The 19,620-nt window shown below is 39.5% G+C and overlaps 1 protein-coding gene across 3 annotated transcripts; it reads left to right on the plus strand.

Annotated features, from left to right (window-relative positions):
- The first annotated feature begins 7,761 nt into the window (after positions 1-7,761).
- RBM11 (RNA binding motif protein 11) lies at positions 7,762-17,825 on the plus strand. Of its 3 annotated transcripts, none has more exons than XM_062572968.1 (5): positions 7,762-7,878; positions 12,165-12,327; positions 13,288-13,366; positions 14,515-14,608; positions 16,589-17,825. In XM_062572968.1, the coding sequence occupies exons 1-5, from the start codon at positions 7,777-7,779 to the stop codon at positions 16,919-16,921; spliced, it is 771 nt and encodes a 256-aa protein (XP_062428952.1). In that variant the 5' UTR covers positions 7,762-7,776; the 3' UTR covers positions 16,922-17,825. The 3 variants fall into 3 exon arrangements, with proteins under 3 accessions (XP_062428952.1, XP_062428962.1, XP_062428971.1); XM_062572978.1 differs by having other exon boundaries at positions 16,658-17,825; XM_062572987.1 differs by having other exon boundaries at positions 16,703-17,825.
- Positions 17,826-19,620: the final 1,795 nt, after the last annotated feature.

The following is a 19,620-nucleotide window of genomic DNA, read 5'->3' on the forward strand; positions in this document are numbered from 1 at the left end:
AGATTTACGCATAAGTAGTTCATGCTGTATATTACTGACAACTCTGCTACCTGTGTGGAATTTAGGAAGCAGAGTAACTAGTTGTACCTCACCTTAGAGACCCACCACGTGGCTATTTTGAAGTGTCACTCAATTAGTACTCTACAGAACCTGCAATTAAGAGACATTGAGATAGGTATACGAAACTTGCAATAGAAGTTATTTAGGTTATGGGACAATTTCTCTGTAGAACTTGAGAATAATCTAAGAACTGCATTTCCATGGATTAATTCTTACATAGAATATTTTTCTGAGCTTTCTAAAGAGTCAGTTTCTAATTTAACTCCAGAGCACGTCTGGAAAAGTATATGGGGGACAGATGCAGCTAACAGCCCTAGGCTTACAATTCTCACTCAGACACTGATTTGCTGAGTATTCTAAGTATGTCACTTAACTTCATTCTCTTTGTGTTCCCAGCTGTAAAACAGATGAAGAAACATCCATCTTTATGAAGCTCCTTTATTTACAACTCACTTCACCAGATAACTAAAACAGGACAAACTTAACTTTCCTGGAGTTCATGGTAAGCCAAAGAAGCAGATACGCTCTGCACTATCCCAGTTAGAAGCCTCAATGTTTGATTTACCTATACATATAGGTAAATATAGGCCCAATTATTTCCACTGTGTGTGGGGGGAAGATACCAAAACCACTCAGCTATGGTGCAGAAGCATCTCAGAAATGTTTTCTAGATGGTGGATCTTTAACATGTTTCTACAGGTATGATCTGAGTTTCCTTCTTTTCCTTCCATAATCAGTAACAGGAGTTTTTCATTATTTAGTTCTAAGTGATCAGTCTCCACAGCTAGCTTTGTGTTCCTGGACAGCTCAACAAAGCTGTGCAACAGATGTTTCTGCAGCTGATAACCTTTAGAAAGTCTCTTTAAAGTCTTTTCCCCTTTGAATTCTGTAACAATGAGAAGACAATGCAGTGCGAGTACTCACATGAACAAGGACTCAGCTTAAAGAGCGAGTTTTCTTTTTTTGTTGTTTTCTATTTCTCAAATTTGTCATCCTGTTCTCATAGAATCACAGAATGGTTGAGGTTGGAAGGCACCTCTGGAGATCATCTAGTCCAACCCTCTGTTCAACCAGCATCACCTGTGCACATTGCACAGGATCACTTCCAGGTGGGCCTTGAAGATCTCCAGAGAAGGAGACTCCACAACCTCTCTGGGCAACCTGTTCGAGTGTTCTGTCACTCTCACAGTGAAGAAATTCACTCTCACGTTCAGGCAGATCTTCTTGTGCTTCAATTTCTGCCCATTGTCTCTTGTCCTTTCACATGGGACAACTGAAAAGAGTTTGTCCCCATCCCCTTGACACCCTCCCTTCGGGTACTTGTACACATTGATAAGATCCCCATAAGATCCTTCTCTTCTCCAGGCTAAACAGGCCCAGTTCTCGCAGCCATTCCTCATAAGAGAGATGCTCCAGTCCTCTAATCATCTTCATAGCCTTACACTGGACTTTCTCCAGCAGTTCCGTGTCTCTGGGGAGCCCAGAAATGGACACTACTCCAGCTGTGATCTCACCAGAGCTGAGCAGAGAGGGAGGATCACCTCCCTTGACCTTCTGACAATGCTCTTCCTAATGCACCCCATTCAGGATACCATTGGCCTTCTCGACCACAAGGGTACATTGCTGGCTCATGGTTGGTTTCTCGTCCACCAGAATTTCCAGGTCCTTCTCTGCAGAACTGCTTTCCAAAAGGTCAACCTTGAACGTGTCCTGGTGCATGGGGTTATTCCTTCAGGACCCAGCACTTGCCCTTGTTGAACCTCATGAGGTTCCTCTCTGCCCAGCTCTCCAGCCTGTCCAGGTCTCTCTGAATGGCAGCACAGGCCTCGAGTGTATCAGCCACTCCTCCCAGTTTGGTGTCATCCAAGCTTGCTGAGGACACACTGTCCCTTCATCTGCCCCCTTATTCATTGATGAACAAGTTGAACAAGATGAGATCCAGTACTGACCTCTGGGGGACACCTCAAGGCCTCCAACTTGACTCTGTGCCACTGATGGCAACCTCTGAGCTCTGTACAGTTCTCAATCCACCTCACTGTCCACTCACCTAATCCACACTTCCTGAGCCTGCCTATGAGGATGTTAGTGTTGAAAACCTTGCAAAGTCAAGCTAGACAACATCCACTGCTCTCCTGTCATCTGCCTAGCCTGTCATTCCGTCATAGAAGGCTATCAGGTTCATTGAGCATGATTTCCCCTTGAAGAATCCAGGCTGACTACTCCTGATCACCTTCTTTTCCTCCACATTCTTAGAGAAGACATCGAGGGATGTAGCTGAGGCTGAGTGGCCTGTAGTTGCCTGGGTCCTCTTTCTTGCCCTTTTGGAAGACTGGAGTGACACTGGCTTCCTTCCAGTCCTCAGGTACCTCTCCTGTTCTCCAATGACTTCTCTAAGATGATGGAGAGCGGCCTAGCAGTAACATCCATCAGCTCCCTCAGTACTCGTGGGTGCATCCCATCAGAGCCCATGGATTTGTGGACGTTATGTTTGCCTAAAAGATCTCTGACCCAATCCTCCTCAACCAAAGGAAAGTCCTCCTCTCTTCAGACTTCCTTATATCCAGGGTCTGGGTTTCCTGGGGGCTGGCCTTCACAGTAAAGACTGAAGCAAAGGCGGCATTCAGTAACTCTACCTTCTCTGGATCCTTCATCACCAGGGCACCCACCCCACTCAGCAGCGGGCCCACATTTTCCCTGGTCTTCCTTTTGCTACTGATGTATTTGAAGAATCCCTTCTTGTTGTCCTTGACATCCCTTGCCAGATTTAATTCCAAATGGGCCTAAGCCTTCCTCATCACATCTTTGCATACTCTGACAACATTCTTATATTCCTCCCAAGTAGCCTGTCCCTTTTTCCAGAATCTGTGTACCTTCTTCTTCTGTCTGAGTTTTGCCAGGAGCTCCTTGATCATCCATGCAGGTCTCCTGCCCCTTAGCTGGACTTCTTATTCATAGGGATGCACTGATCTTGAGGTTGGAGGAAGTGATGCTTGAATATTAACCAGCTCTCTTGGACTCCCCTTCATTCTAGGGCCCTAACCCATGGGATTCCTCCAAGTAGGTCCCTGAAGAGGCCAAAGATTGCTCTCCTGAAGTCCAGGGTTGTGATCCTATTTATGGCCTTGCTTCTTCCACAGAGGATCCTGAACTCCACCACCTCATGGTCACTGCAGCCAAGACAGCCCCCCACCTTCACATCTCCAACCAGTCCTTCTTTACTGGTTACTACAAGGTTCAGCAGGACACTTCTCCTCGTTGGCTCCTCAACTGCCTGTGTCAAACAGTTATCATCAATCCTCTGTAGGAGCCTCCTGCACTGTTTGTGCCTAGCTGTGTTGTCTTTCCAGCAGATATCAGGGTGGCTGAATGCCCCCACGAGAACCAGGGCCTGTGATCGTAAGGCTACTTCCAGCTGTCTATAGAAGGCCTCATTGACTTCCTCTTCCTGGTCAGGTGGACTGTAGTAAACACCCACAAGAGTGTCCCCCATGTTAGCCTGCCTTTTAATCCTTACCCATAAGCTCTTGACTCACTCTTCATCCACCCCTAGGAAGAGTTTGATACACTCCAGTTGCTCTCTCACATGAAGGGCAACTCCACCACCTCACCTTCCTGGCTTGTCTTTCCCAAAAAGCACATAGCCATCCATGACAGCCTTCCAGTCATGCAAGCTATCCCATCATGTCTCTGTAACTGCAATGAGATCATAGTCCTGTAACCGCATACAGATCTCTTATTCTCCCTGTTTATTCTCCATGTGTGTGCATTGTACAGGCATTTCAGAGAGGTAATAGAGCATGCAGGTTTCCCAGGAGGGATGCAAGAGGACACCCCATTGTCATGTCCTGTACATGCTTTCCTGGCTGCATGCACCCTTTGGAGGCTGCCCGATTGAGCTGTGTTTTGCTCATTACCCTGTCTATAACTCTCCCCTCCCCCTATCACTCCTAGTTTAAAGCCCTCCTTACCAGGCTGGCCAACCTGCGGGCAAACACGTGCATGCCCCACTTAGTGAGGTCTATCCCATCTCTCCCCATCAGTTGTCTACCTTCAGACAGGGTCCCGTGGTCATAGAAACCAAAACTCTGTTGCCAACACCAGTGATGCAGCCAGATGTTAACTTGGAAAATTTGTCTACTCCTCCTCCCATCCTTCCCCATCAATAGCAGTATTGAGGAAAAAATGACCTGAGCTCCCAGACCCTTGACCATCATCCCCAGAGCTCTGAAGTCCTGTTTGATGGCTTCCAATTTGCCCTTGGTATCATTACTGCCCATATGGAAGAGCAGCAGAGGGTAATAATCCAACACATGAACAAGCTTTAGCAGTCTTTCCACGATAGCTCGTATTTGAGTCCCTGGCAGGCAACAAACCTCTCTAAACAAGAGGTCAGGTTGGCAGATAGGTGCCTCTGTCCCTTGCAGCAGAGAGTCACCCACAACAATCACTTGCTGCTTCTTCCGAGTGTCCCCACACGGTAGGGAGTCTGTCAGCCCCGTTGCTTCTCCTGAAGATACGCCCAGCTCCTCTGCAGCCAGGAGGGCTCTAAACCTGTTTCTCAACTGCAAGTCTTCAGGAGGAGTAAGAGCCTTTCTCCTCTAATGAGAAGTGACCAGTTTCCAGCCTTCTTCTATGATATTATGATGTACTGTTCTCATTAAATGATGTTATGATGTATTGTTCTCATTAAATGATGTTATGATGTATTGTTCTCATTAAATGATATTACGATGTACCGTTCTCATTAAAGTTCATTAAGGCAACACTTGTTATTTCTTTGCAATCCCTCTTTATCTCAAATCTTTGACTCTATGTGCAAATATTGTTATGAAAGCAGAGCCATATTGATGTAAAATATTTCTTAGAACAAGTAACAACATAGGTCAACTTTTCTATTTTTCCTGCAACTTTTAATAAAGATTACTGTTACATCAAATGAAAACTTAGCGCACCCAAGCAATCATCATTTAGGCAGCCTCAGTATGCAGGCTTTACAAGTTAAAGGATGGAGAACTCAACACTACTGAAAATGCTTGGTACTGGAATCGGTAATGAGTTCTACTAAAACACTTACCACACTTATCTATGGGCCAATTACTTGATATTAGAAAAAAATCTTATATATGTACCTGTACATATATCTAATGCTAATACATGCTGATTGTTCTTTTACACATAAATAGAAAATTATAGAACTTATAGAACTGTTCCTTATAGAATTTAACGAACCGAAAACCAACAAGCCCATCTCACGTGTAAAGTACTATGCCACCCATGTTGATATAACTTATGAAACAAACCTGTTTTAAAGCCCACTGAAACTACATTCAGGAAAGGATTCCACTCCTAAATAAATGTCTAGAAATTTTTTCACAATTAATCAGCTTGTTGAGCTAATGCTTAATACTCACTACTCTGCCCTATGACAAAGGAATTTTGCTCTGCTTAACAAAAAAAGCACTTATGCCAGTTGGAAATTCATTAATCTTGACTGTTGTTAATGTTTACACTATGATTTCAACTGACATCCCACTGTCAGGCAAATCCATCACAGTGGCTTTCAGTTTCAGGTACTACTGTCACAAACAAATGCAAGACCCTGAAAGCTCAGGTACTGCCTGTTCCTCTCTGCTGTATGATAAGATTGTTCTGTCTACTGCTGTTCTCACAGGAATGTACCAGTATCATGCTGAAAATCAAGAGTTATCAGTGGTTTGTCCTAAAGTGGTTTGTGCAAACCAGTGGAGGATCACTGCACTGCCTCTTAAGTACTCTGTGTCCCATAGTGCTCAGAACCATAAGAATAATATGCCATAAATGAACCATGACTCTTCTGGGAGAACCCATAGTTCATCAGTTATGGGGGAAAAAAAAAAAAAAAAAAAAAGGCAGGAATGGCCAAATATTCAAATTAAAAAAAAAGACTTAATTTGATTACACTGTAAAGATAAGTAAAGTTTACTATGATTTACAGGTAACAAAATGTCACTCTTGCACTTCAGTTCACCTCCAAAAAGGTTCTGATAACAAAGGTAGCTAAAAGGATTTTATATTGAGAAAGGTAAAGTGGCCAACTCTTCACATTTGCATTTAGCACTGAAGCAGGTTGCCCAGTGAGACTGTGGAGTCTCCTTCACTGGAGATATTCAAAACCCATTTGGATGCAATCCTGTGGAATGTGCTTCAGATGACCCTGCTTGAGTAAGGGTTTGGACTCGATGATCTCCAGAGGTCCCTTCCAACCTCAACCATTTGGTGAATCTGTGTGATTCTGTGATTTCAGAATTCTTGCATGGTTTTCAAAGATAAGACCAAATGCTTACGCAAGACTCTTGTTCTTGATATCCTGATCCATAGTCATATGTAAATGTGATATTTACTCTTCTACCTTCTTCTACCTCTAAAAATTTCCTAATCTTAGGAAATCCCCTTCTCTTAAGAATTTTCATTTCTCTTATGAATCAAGTTATATCCCCTTTTCAGAACAAACACTGACTGCCCGTAACCACCAACCTCTGAGTGCTGCTTCCTTTTAGGCAAGATTGAAGCAAGCTCAATTTTAGCAACACAGCATGTTTAACTATGAAAAAAAAACTTTTTTAAAGATTACAAAGGAAATAATCCTGGCTGGCTGGAGAAAATTTAACCTCATTACTTGCTACACTGAAGCTCATAACTCATGTAAATTGATAATCCCTTCTTATGTACAAACATAAGAAAAAGATGAAGTTAAACACTAGTGTTTAGCTGATACTCGAAAAATCGTTAACAAAGCCTCCATTCAGAAATAATGGACATGGAGGCAGAGCACACTACTTACGTTTAAGAAAACCAGTAATTTATTTGAAAAATATTTTACATTGCTGTTATCAAGATGACTTCTAGAAATGTGCCTCTTTGCAACGTAAAACTTTAAAAATATGTATTGAATGTGCATGTTTGATAGGTGATCCAAACGACCACAAAACAGTGGGTTAGAATGCAGGTGTAATTTCAACTTCAGAGATAGCATTCATGCACCAGTTCTTTTTAAAATATTGAGAAAGGTAAAATAGCCAACACTTCACACTTGCATTTTATTAGTAACTACCAAAATGCTTTATCATATTGATGACTATAATACTTAGCACAATAGAGGATTTTGAAGCATTTGTCACTGCCAGTCCTACTACAGCAGCTGCAGTATCCACTTATCCCACAAGATGGCAAGAATTGGGCTTTAAATGGTTTATATTCATATGGTGTCCTAGTTTTTCTTCTGTGCTCATTCACACTTTGCACACAGACAGGGAAGAAACTATCCCCGTGATCTACTTCTTCAAGATTTCGCGTTTCTGTATTATCCGCACTTCTGCTGGTAGTCCTGAAAATTGTCAACACGGAAACTCAAAAGAGGAAAAAAAAGAAAAAAAAAGAAAAAAGCTTAAAATGTAAGCGTTCCTTACAGAACAGTGGCACCGCAAAACGACCGCCGTGCCTGACATCAACGGCCTGCGTGTTTAGCGTCTCTCAAAATACTACCGAAGCTGAATTTTCGGCCTTGCCCGCGGTTACAGCAGGATCTCGCACGGCGAGGCGGCGGCCGGCCTGCGCGCCGCGCCCGCGTGTTGCTAGGACACCGGCGCCCGTCTCCCAGCAACGCGCCCGCGTCGCGCGGCGCTTTACGGCCGCGGCGGGGGCGCTTCCCCCGCGCCTCTCGCCCGCTCGGGCGCCGCCATGTCCTCCGCGGGGCGGGCCGGCGAGGCGGACCGGACCCTGTTCGTGGGCAACCTGGAGAGCCGCGTGCGCGAGGAGATCCTCTACGAGCTCTTCCTGCAGGTGGAGGGCGGGGCGGGGCCGAGCCACGCGCCTCTCCGTAACGGACGGCCTTGGCCGTTAGCCGACGCCTCCCTTTCCCCTCCCCGTGGCAGCGCGGCCCGGTAGCTCCGCTGGGAGTGGGCTGCCGCGCCGCGGTGGCGGCGATAACGGTGTGTACAGCTGCCCGCAGGCCGAGCCGGAGCTGCCGGGGCGCGGCGGGGCCTTGCAGGCCCTGCAACCGGCGCACCGCGAGGATCAGAGACGGCGGGGGGGGGGGGGGGGGGGAAGGCTGCCCAGAGCGGTCATCTCATCGGCAAGCGCCTGGGGCCAGGAGGTTTTGGAGGGCCTGCAGACACGAGAGTTTTGCTTGTTTTCGATACTCGTTACCATTTTCTGCAGCCTCGCAGTGCTTGACATGCTGCTTAGCTGAACTGTCCTACTGTCCCCTATTTCCTTTCTCATTTTCCCCTGGGTTTTCCCTTTCTCTGCTGGGTAAATTTCGATGCAACAAAGTTACTTAGGTAACTAGATAGTTGAAAGGCATTTTAAAAATCCCTGTGAAAAATCTTTCTACATTTTCTTTTGTTATTATGAAAGATTTTGAATTAGAAAAATGTAAGCAAAAGTACTGAAAATGAGCAAGGATGAAACTGCTAAGAGAATGAGTCAGGAAATAGGAATGATTTGCAGGTAGGACTCAGTACTAAATGACTTTTATAGTTTTCTTTTATGTTTTGATACTTGAGAAGATAATAAACATTGAATCACTTGTCTTTTTATGGGGGTGGAAGGACTATATTAAATAGCCAGAGCTATTTTGCAAGTTGTTTAACTTAAACTGTTCATTTGGAAATTAAACCAAGGAGGAAAGAAAACAGCAAAGAGAAAATGTTTTCTATGCTATCTGTTTATACATTCATTAAAAAAAAAAAAATCTCTTAAACTCTTTTAATATTGAGAAATTTGCTATGTTAAGATACTAACTTGGTTTTAATTTTGATCTCTGATACTTACGGAACCTGTGTTTGACTGAGCCAGGTTTATTAACCTGAAAGTACAAGCAGAAGAGCAGATGAAAATTCAGAGAAGGGAATATTGTATCAGTTGCGCTAACATCAAATTTCAGATAGATTGACTTGATCAGGCCAGGAGTAAAAGAAAACAAGTATCAGGAAAACCTTACTTTTGGTGACTTTTGACCATCTGTCTCAAGCTTAAAGTTCTCAGTCTCTCACTGGACAGTTCAGCCAATAGCACGGTGATAGATTTGCTTACACAAAGTTTCTATGATCTCAGAATGAAAGAATGAAGCTTGCTTCCTTCTGGCATATTATCCAAAAAAAAAAAAACACGGGCGGAATAATTTGTTCTCTTCATTTGCTAATCAGAACTTTTTCTGTTAACCAGTTCTATTTGAAGATTGCAGCACGCTAGTCCCTTTACATCAAAAGGCCTTTTTGTTTGGTCTAGTCTAGCCTTTTGGTTTTCGGCTGTTCCCATCTCTTCCAAGCCTCGGTTTTAACTTTTCCCTAGAATTATCTAAGAAACAGATTTTTTTGTTTGATTGTTTTCCATGCATCACTCCTACCTGTTTCCAATATTAAACAGTATTGTTATTTAATTATAAGAAATAAGGTAGCTTGTTTTACTAGAGACATGATTAATACTATACAAATCTTGGCACAAAAGTGATAAAAATAGGCAGATACTCTTAGAATGCAATTTTGCATGACTGTTCTGCATATCTGCTTCAGTTCTTCTAACTGCTTACTTTTATCTTTAGGTCATCCCAGTAACACCTGCTTAGCTTCCTCTTCATCTCACTTTCTTCTCACTCACATTTCTGATTTTTGCTGCAACAGCATGTGCTTCTGTCTGCAGTGTTGTCCTTTCTTGGAGAATATACAGTTCAATCTTCCTAGTACCTTCTAGCCTTAAAATGTACTCCTGAGCTCTAGTTTTCCCCCCTATCAAACGAACAGAAAATATTTATGATTATTACTTCTAAATTATTAATATTTTTGTTTATGAATAGGAAGACTACATACTTAAAAGATTGATCTGCAAAGCATGTGACTGTTGCTTCTAGTTCATGAAGACTAGATCTTCTTCACTAGGCAAATAATAATCAGAAGACTAGGTATGTTATTTTTAGAAAAATTGCAGAGTAATGCAGAACACAAAAATATGTTAAAGAGTCAACTAAAGAAAAAATAAACATTTTTAAAAAAGGGCAAAACAACAAACTTCAAGATTACAGGGAAAGACAAGATCAATGTTTTGAAGATTTCTTGCACGGGAATACCTAGGTATTATGCACTGCTGTATAGCCCGATCATCCTTCTGCATTGATAATAAAAATGTAAACTGTTTTCAATCCTTAGTGTCTGTCTATATTATTCCCTTAGTTTCCCTTGGAAGGGGCAGGGCAGAAGCTAGGAGATGTTGCTTGTTTTTGAAAAAGAAACATCCTATTTAAATTAGGAGTAGTTTATACACAGCTGGCAAAAATGTGTTGCTATCAGATGTTATTATCACAGATAAAGATCTTCATTATCTTCAGTCTAATGACTTGGAAGAAGACAGCTCCGCATCATCACTCTTAATGCTTATAGCACACAAACTGTGGCTTTGTTGTTTGACAATAATCATCAAAAATGCAGAATAATAAAGTAAATTACTTTCTTCTCCATGCCTTAAGTTCTTCATCTGAACATATGGTTTGTATTTATTTTGAAACTGACTGTTTATGCACACTTTAATTGCGGTAAAGCTGTTACCATAAGTTAAATTATTTTGTTTGGCTTAAACCAAACCATGGCTTCACAACTATAGGTACTCTTATCAGTCATTTAAACATTCAGTAATTCTGTTACCGTATTTGGGGGATTACTTTCTAACTTACATTGCTGACCCAGGTCAGCAATGAGGTGACATACTATGTCCTCCTAAATATAACATTTATATCTTAAAACCTCCTAGACCAGGAGGAGACTTCCTCTGGTCCTCTCTTTTCCACTCTGCTAAATCAGCCTTACAGATGTGTATTTTTTTTTTCTTTTTAAGAAACTGTGACTTAATATTCAGTCTTTATAAAGAAAGAGGCATCATAGAATCAGTAAGGTTGGAAGGGACCTCTGCAGATCATCTAGTCCAACCTCCCTGCTCAACAGGGTCACCTAGAGCATGGTAGACAGTGTTGCATCCAGGGGGGCCTTGAAGATCTCCAGAGAAGGAGACTCCACAACCTCTCTGGGCAACCTGTTCCAGTGCTCCGTCACTCTCACAGTGAAGAAATTCCCCCTCACGGTCAGGCAGAACTTACGGTGGTTTCGTTTGTGTCCATTACCTATTGTCCTTTCACATGGGACAACTGAAAAGAGTTTGTCGCCATCTCCTTGACACCCTCCCTTCAGGTACTTATATACATTGATAGGATCCCCCCTCAGGCTTCTCTTCCCCAGGCTAAAGAGGTTTTTATTGTCTTCAACATCTGTTATGAAAATGATAGTTTCTTAGAAAATGGAGCTAACATTTATGGAATATCACTGCTTTAATTTTGTTCTTCTAAATATACTAAACCAGAATTAAAATGGTGCAGCTTGGTAGAGATGGAACCTCTTTTCAATGAAGATATTTTAGCCTTAGTTTTTTCTTCTTCTTCTTTTTTTTTCCTTTTTTTTTTTTCCGTCATGAAGAATATATTGTCTTTGATGAGATAAATCAAAGGTCTTTTGATTCCTTGCCATGCATTTGTGCTGAGGGTTAGGTAGCACTTAGCAGAAAACTTGTTTGTTTTGTTTTGGTTCTGTAATACTCTGTATTCTGGTTTGTTCTTCTACAGTTTTGATACTGCCTATTTTAGAAATTTAAGCAAGTGTAAAGCAAGCATATTAATGGAGTAGGTCACTCTTAGACACTGGTATTATCAATTTGCTGAGTTATATTAGGCTGATAGCCTTTGCTACAAAGAAATGGTAACTTACTCTTCCCCTTTGCAGCTATCATAATTATCATTTAAAAATAATCGAGAAATAATTTGAATGTTGATAAGAGGATATAAGAGAGAATACTAAAGATCACCCACAGAGTGATGTTTCGTTCCCTTTTATTGTCTGCAGAGGTGCTTAGAATTAGAGGTCGGTGAGCGTGGAGATACATTTTCAAAATTAAGCAGAGAATCTTACACTGAGAGAGTTGTGCCATTTCTGACTACAGCAGAATATACCTCATTATGAAATACATATTCAGAGAATGAAAAGCCACTCTGCTAAGTTCTATGAAAAAATAACACAATTTTCTTTCAGGCTGGACCATTAACCAAAGTGACCATTTGTAAGGACAAAGAAGGAAAACCTAAATCTTTTGGATTTGTCTGCTTTAAGCATACAGAATCAGTGCCTTATGCAATAGCTTTGCTGAATGGAATCCGTTTGTATGGAAGACCAATCAAAGTACAGTATCGGCTTGGTAGGTTTAGTCTCAATAACTAAGTTTGCCTAAGTAGTTGCTAAAATTAGTTTCTAGTTATTTATAAAAATATTGTGGGATTTTTATATCCTAAAGCCTTTTAGAAAGATGATAACTTATAGTTGAGCAAATTACGGTCCATTCTTTTTAAGAATAACTTTTCATGGCTTTTGTATAGAGAAGGATTCAACCTTTGTATTTTTGTTTATTTAGAAAGAAAAAATAGGTTGGTTTAGAACAACATAATTTGTAAGCCAGCTCAGACAACACAGTATGGAAGGCATTTACAACAACTCTGGCATAGCAGTTTTTCATGTCAGGTTACATTTAGAAATCAGGATGTGACTAATTTGCAGTCTGACTAGAGCACTTGATTAACAAATTGTCTAGCTACTTTCAAGCTGTTTGATGAGAGGTTTTATACTAAGGCCATAGAGTTAGCAGAGCTTTTGTTTTAAGTGTAAGGGACTGTAGTGAGAATACAATCAGATTCTTCATTTTCTGTCTATAAAAATAAACTTTCTATAAAATTAATGATCAAGGCAGTGTTTACTGCCTGAACATTGAGCTCTGATGTTCACTCTGCATCCTGGGCTACTCCTTCCTTAGAAGGCTGTATAGAGTATTTTCTGCTTTCAAGTAAAATGGCTGAAGTTCCTAAAATCAGAAGCATCGCCTATGAGGGAAGCAAATGTCTGCAAATGAGTAAGAATGATTCTGTTTTCCATTATTTCAACAGCCCTGAGTTATGCTTCTGTAAATGGGTTTGAATAAATGATAAATGAACATTTTCATGCAGTAAAATTATGATATATTTTACCTGTCATAATATAGCACCTTGCCTTTACAACTACTTTAGTATGCTAGCCCACCATAGATGACAGAACAGTTCCTGTGTTTTTAACTGATTAATCAAATAGTCGTAATTGAATAGTCATTATGCTCTTATCTTATTTACAGGGAGTTCACACTCTTCAGAACTAAACAGCCCTGCACATGGTTTTGAGAACTATGTTGACATATATTCACCTTCATATAGGTAACAAATTCACAAGCGAGCTTTAATTGTATGAGTTGTTTTTAATCTCATTAAGTCAGTTGATGTCGTAGAATAAGGTGGAGTGTTACGAAGATCAGCAATATCCTTCAGAAATATCACTTACAAAATAAGAAAAATCCTTTCTGATATTGCTTATAGGAACAGAACAAGGTCTTAACAGAGGAAAAATAGACTGTAACAAGATATCAGAGTCCTCTTCAAATATTTTAAGAGGAAATATTTTTAACGCACCAGATTTTATCACATTCATGAGACATTCTTTTTTGACTGAAACACACACGTTTAATACACTGTTGTGCCTCTGTTTTAAGGAACATTGATTTGCTTCTGATGTTATGCCAGATCTTTAATGACTCCACTATATTGTCACAAAGGATTCTTTTGGAATTTAATATGTTACATTTTAAATTTGCAACATAAGATCAATCTGTAGACTCTTCATAAAAAAACAGGTATAGCACAATTTGACTGCATCCTATTGACAGCTTATAACTAGCTGTCAACTAGTTAATGTTTGGTTGTTTGGCTTGCCAAAAGTTCAAGCTGCTTCAGCTTTCCAGTCTTCATTTACTTCTGAAGATACAGAAACCTGAAAAATTATTCAAGTACGGTATTTGTACTAGCAAATACCGTACTTGCTAGTACGGTATTTGTACTAGCACGATTGATAGTTCTTAGCGATAAAAATCTGACAATGGAGATAAGCTGTTAAAACTTTATAGAGTTTATATTCAACAAATTATATTGCAGCTGTCACACACATGGAGTCACAAGCAAAAACTGTCAAAGGAATTACAAACACCCTAGTTTCAGTAGTTTTCAACATTTTAAAATAAACACTTTTATTTAGAAATGTGACAAAACCCTCCGCAAAAGCTAAACTCCAACAGTCAAATTGAAAACTTCTGAGTCCCTGAACTTAAGTAGATGTAAATATTATACACTGATTGAGTCTTAAGATGTATTTTCCTTGTTTTACTACATTTTTTTTTCACGGAAATTGAGCTGTTAATATCTTAATTCTCCTCATGGACATACATCTTATATCCCAATAGTTAAATTTCAGCACTGCAGTAAGCAGTATTTGGTGGAAGTCTACCCTTTGTATATTTGCTTGTTTTTCCTAGGTATCAAGAGCCTTATGGAAATCCTCCATTTCCTGTTATTCCTTTCCCAGTGAACAATAATTTGCCTCAGGAATACTCTGTCTTTCAAAAGATGGTGAGTTTATGGTAAAAGTTATAAATGGGGATGGAGGGGGCTTATGAAGTTGAAGATATTCTGCATTTCTGCAAGTAAGAATGCTAATTTGATACTTCAGAATGTCTATTAGGCTGCTAACTTTGACTCTATTAGATCACTTTCTTTATCACTTAAGGGTACTATAATAACAGGGGATTAATTAAACCAAAACATTTTCATATTTTAAGAATGTCTTTAAGTCATAGAATATCTTTAAAGTATAGCTAAAGTTGCCAGAGTCTACAGGAGGAGCTCTTTAATGTCTCTTGTTCTATATCCTCTTGCTGAGAAAAGCTAACCTACCAGAATTACAACCATGCAAGCAACAGCCTTTTCATACACAAGAGTTCAGTCAGGGAGCCTCTTACTCTCCTTTCTCAAATCAGATTTGCCCAAAAGAAGTCTGAAACATGAATCTGTGTTAAAGCAAATGAAAACTCCCACAACACACTACCACAACCAATGATAGAAACAAGTCAGGGCAACAATGATTTGAGGGTTTCTGGCTTGAACCTTGCCTCTGCATGTTCATGCCTCTGCAGTTCTCACATGCATTATTTACTTTTATTGCAATATATAGTAAGAACTGTTATTCCAGTTTCCCTCTAACAGAGTATGACATTACTGGTCCATTCTTCCTTACCTATTCTCTACTGAGATCTATTTCACAAGGTAATTGGACTAGTTTTTTTCAGATGGCAACCTATGGGACAAATCCAACTCACCAAATACATTCATGGAGTTTCTCAATCTGATGAGTGTGGATCAGTAGGAATGAATAAACCCAGCTGTCTTCTAATGTAGGGTGCAGACTGTGGGCAGTATTGGTGCCATGTAGTCTGACTGAGGAATGATCCAACACCTTGTAACTGCAGAAGAGGTGAACTTTGGGTGGGTTTTTCTTGCTAGCTGCGGTCCAAGGACAAATATGGAAAGGGGCTATTCCCTGTTGCATGGATCTGGTGCTGGCCTGCCTGTCCTCTTCCCTTGCTGTGTCCCCTGTAGAGCTGATGCTTGCACAAACTTTCACGTCCCTTCCACTGTGGTTGAGAGGGCTGGGAGCATACCAACTCTGCCACTTTGCTCACTGGTTGTAACAGTTCTTAATAACAAACTAGTGCACCAAGACATCACACTGTCAGCGGATGAGTGCAGGCAAACAACTCCATCCCACCACCTGCCTGCTTGGAGGAACAGTACTGCAGGCAGTCTCCAGTGATGACCTGTTGCTCTAGACAAGCTTAAGTAGAATGAGCTCTTCTCACATGTTCCCACACATATCCCTTTAATACTTTTATTTGGGTGGGACAGGCACTTACTTAGTGCCAAGTACTTAGGAGTCTGCACATAGGATATACTGAGGCATGCTCTGCAATAATTTTCTAGTTACTGCTAGACAGTGGGAAATCATTCTTCCTTCTCTGTCCGTTGTAATTCTATTGCTGTATTTGAAGTGTGCACTTTTATATGAGAGGGACTTTCTAGATACCTTAGGAAATGCAGCAAAGAGCTGGGCTCTTGCTAAGGTGTTCCAACAGCTGTAGTCTTTGGATCTATAGATTTGCTATAGCTTGCTGGAATGCATTGCTGCCTGGTTACTTTACAGTTAGTTCAATCAAAATAAATTGCAGATGCACTGCAGTCACAAATGTTTATAAAATATACACAAATGAAGAAATGAAAGAAATGCCATGTTTGATTATGTTGCAAAAAGATTAAATGTTGGTTTAATCTTGCATCAGATTGTCTCTCTGTTCCACCTTTGCCAAGAAAGATTTGTCTACTTTTTCCAACTATACTAGTTGATCTAATAAAATATATAAGCTCTACTCACAAACCTTTTGTGTTTATTTTATATAACTTGCTATCAGTATTTTCACTGCAGAAGCTGTAATGCATGCAAATTTAAACTCTTCAAAACTTTCTTTGAACAGTATTAACAACTTTTTACTTCTTTAGATGAACCATTTTTTAGCACTGCAATATACAGTACACAGTCCAGTGAGTCAACAATTTCCTTTCAATCAGATGGCTTCACCACTGCCTTCAAATTTATCCATTCCTCCCTCTCAGAATCAAGTTGCAAATTTTAAGTCTGGACAGAGTTCTTCCGAGTGGGCCCTGCCACATTCAAGCAATTGCAAAGTGTACCAGAAGGATGAAAGCACCTCTAAAAGAAAGAGAGAACAGCTAAGTTGTGACAGTGACAGTAGCATTGAGAATGACAAAAAGAAACAAAGAGAATGTGACCAAAAATACAAGAAGTGCAAAGCCAAGAAAAAAAGGCATTAATACTGTGTAATTGGATTCATTCTTTTCTTGTCTTAATTACATTTGATTTTTTTTGAGAGAAATTGTCTCTCATCCGTGCACTTTATTTAGAAAGGAATTTTCAATATTTATATTTGAAATGTATTATGCATAAAGTATGTTGATACTGTAGTCTATTTAAGGTATAGGAAACATATTTAAGAAGATTAAGTTTTCCTAATAAAAGACAAAAGTAGTTATTTTTCCCCCAAATCACGTACAGCTGTTACTTCACTAATAGAGAAATTTAATGAAAATGTATAATTTCAACCATTCATGAAGCACTTGTATCACTTCCATCACCAATGAATGTATCTTGAATATATTATTGTGAATGATGTAATAATTGTCTGGAGGTGTTGATAAAGTCAAAGCAGTAAGCAGGACAGAAATTCCAAGTATCATATCAGGGTTGTGTTTGGCACTAAAGAATGAACAGCTATATATTTTTTTCCCCCTCAAATATAAGAGTGTTTACTGATTTAGCTCTGGTGTTACCTTTAGTAAGGATCACCTTGTATGTTCACTAGAGCTTTTTTTTTTTTTCCCAGCAGTAAATTGTGGGTAAAATAGTGGCACTTGCACTAATTACATGACTTACATATATATCACTACTCAATTGAATGTATTTTCCAGTTGCAATATATACTAAGAAGAACTATCTGAATATATGCATCTTTCTATAAATTTATTCTCTAGTGCTTATTTGGGAACACTGAATGTTTTTTGTAACAAATGGATGAAAAACTTAACGGAGTATCTCCATTAGAGTTCTAATTGGTGGCATGAGGGCATGAGTCAAGTGAATTACTACTACCTGTTAAAAAGAAAAGTTGTCTACCTGTTTAGCAGAGAAAAAATAAACTCACATGGTGTTGAATGAAAATAGTGAAATGACCTATTCTGTATCTTTCACAGCTTCTAATTATTCACAGCTGCCATCAACACCTATGGACAGGTTCAGACGTATTACACAAGACCAAGTACAGTGAAACACTTTTATGATACTACTATACAAAAAAGTGAAAAACTTAATTTTCAGGTATTTAATATTATGTAAAGTTAGGTCTACTATTTAGACTATACATAGGCTCCAAAGTGAACCTCACAGAAAAAAAAGGATTTGGGTTTTGTGACTTAATAAACTAATTTTTCATGTCTGTAACTGATTTGCTTGAAAGGAACACTCTTCATCATTATTCAGTATTGAGAAAAAGTATCCAAGTTTACTGTGAATAAGGTGATGAATTGATGGCTTGTTTTACAAGCCCAAATGAGATCCAAAATAGAAAAACATCTAGCTTTCAACAATTTCCATTTTGTCACAGCTAATGAAATAATTTTTTAAACTTTTAACTTCTCAAAGGGATTAATTCTTGAGCTTCAGGGACATTCCTGTACCACCACAATATGGCACCCTTGAGGTGTTACTAGCAACTGAATTTAGCTATCTCCAGAAAGAATGTATGTTACAAAGGTTTACACCTTACATCTTTAAGAAACATGCTAAGTCTGCCTGACTCCTTTTCCCTCTGCCCTTCCACACAAATGCTTGTACCTTTTATCTTTTATCGTATCTTTTTATGCTTGCATTTTTTATCACCCAACCAATAACTTTAGTACTAGGTTATGTAGATATTACCAACTTCTGTTGCAATATATGACTAACATTATACTAATCAGTTGCTGATCACAGAAGATACCATAATGATAGAAAAAGTTAACAAGTGAAATGCAGTTTCTGTAAACTTGTCTCACATGTTAAAGAAATGTAAATATAACCAAGTAGAGAAAGAATATGTTAACATTACCTTAATTTACAAGTGATGTTCATCAGACAAAAGAGAAACCAGCTGGATGTCCAAACCAGAGTCTATACTAGTATGTCCTTATCAGACTTCCCCAGCAAATAGGTAAGATAATCTTTCTGTGCAATTACACACTAAAAAATGAATGTCACACATGATCATACCTGTATAGTTGATAAAGCATCAATCTTATCCTACAGAAATATTTTTTTCTTAGCCACTTTCTTCCTAGTCTTTTTTCCCCGAGGGAAGTGTGCATTTGTAGCACCTCTCAATATCCGCTTCCCTAGGCTCCTCAGTGTGTTAAGAGGGCAATGAAGCATGGTGAGTGTGATAACATCAGTCACAACTAAATCTCTTCTATACATCTGATAACTTAATCAGGACCTCATTTTAGTCAGGATCTTACTGCTATTTTAATTACACTGTCACCAGGTTTAGGAAATAAATTATTGTATATAGAAACACTTGGCTTTAGCCTGGAGTATTTGTTCACCCCTTAGCTGTTTCAGTCTCTGTTTTCATTCTTTAGGAAAATGTAACAATATTTTTGGTTTGTGATTTAGATGAAACTACAGAGTACAATCAAGATACTAATTTTCATGAACTTTGGGGGAAACTTCATGTTTAGAAGAAATGACAGTGATAGTATTATTACAGCTTCCTACCTACCTTTGCATAAACAGCATTGAACAAGCTGAATGAAACAATGCTAGACCTCTGAAAAGCAAAGCTAAACAGCAACACAAGTAACAAAGGTCAAAACGTAATTTTCTATACAATTAGCCAGTATTCCTACTTGACACTCTAGTGACCAACCAGGTTTAACTGCTAGCTTTGGGGGAATAGTTATGACAACACTGCATATATGCC

Source organism: Rhea pennata, chromosome 1 (genome assembly GCF_028389875.1).
Source record: "Rhea pennata isolate bPtePen1 chromosome 1, bPtePen1.pri, whole genome shotgun sequence".
Lineage (NCBI taxonomy): Eukaryota > Metazoa > Chordata > Aves > Rheiformes > Rheidae > Rhea > Rhea pennata.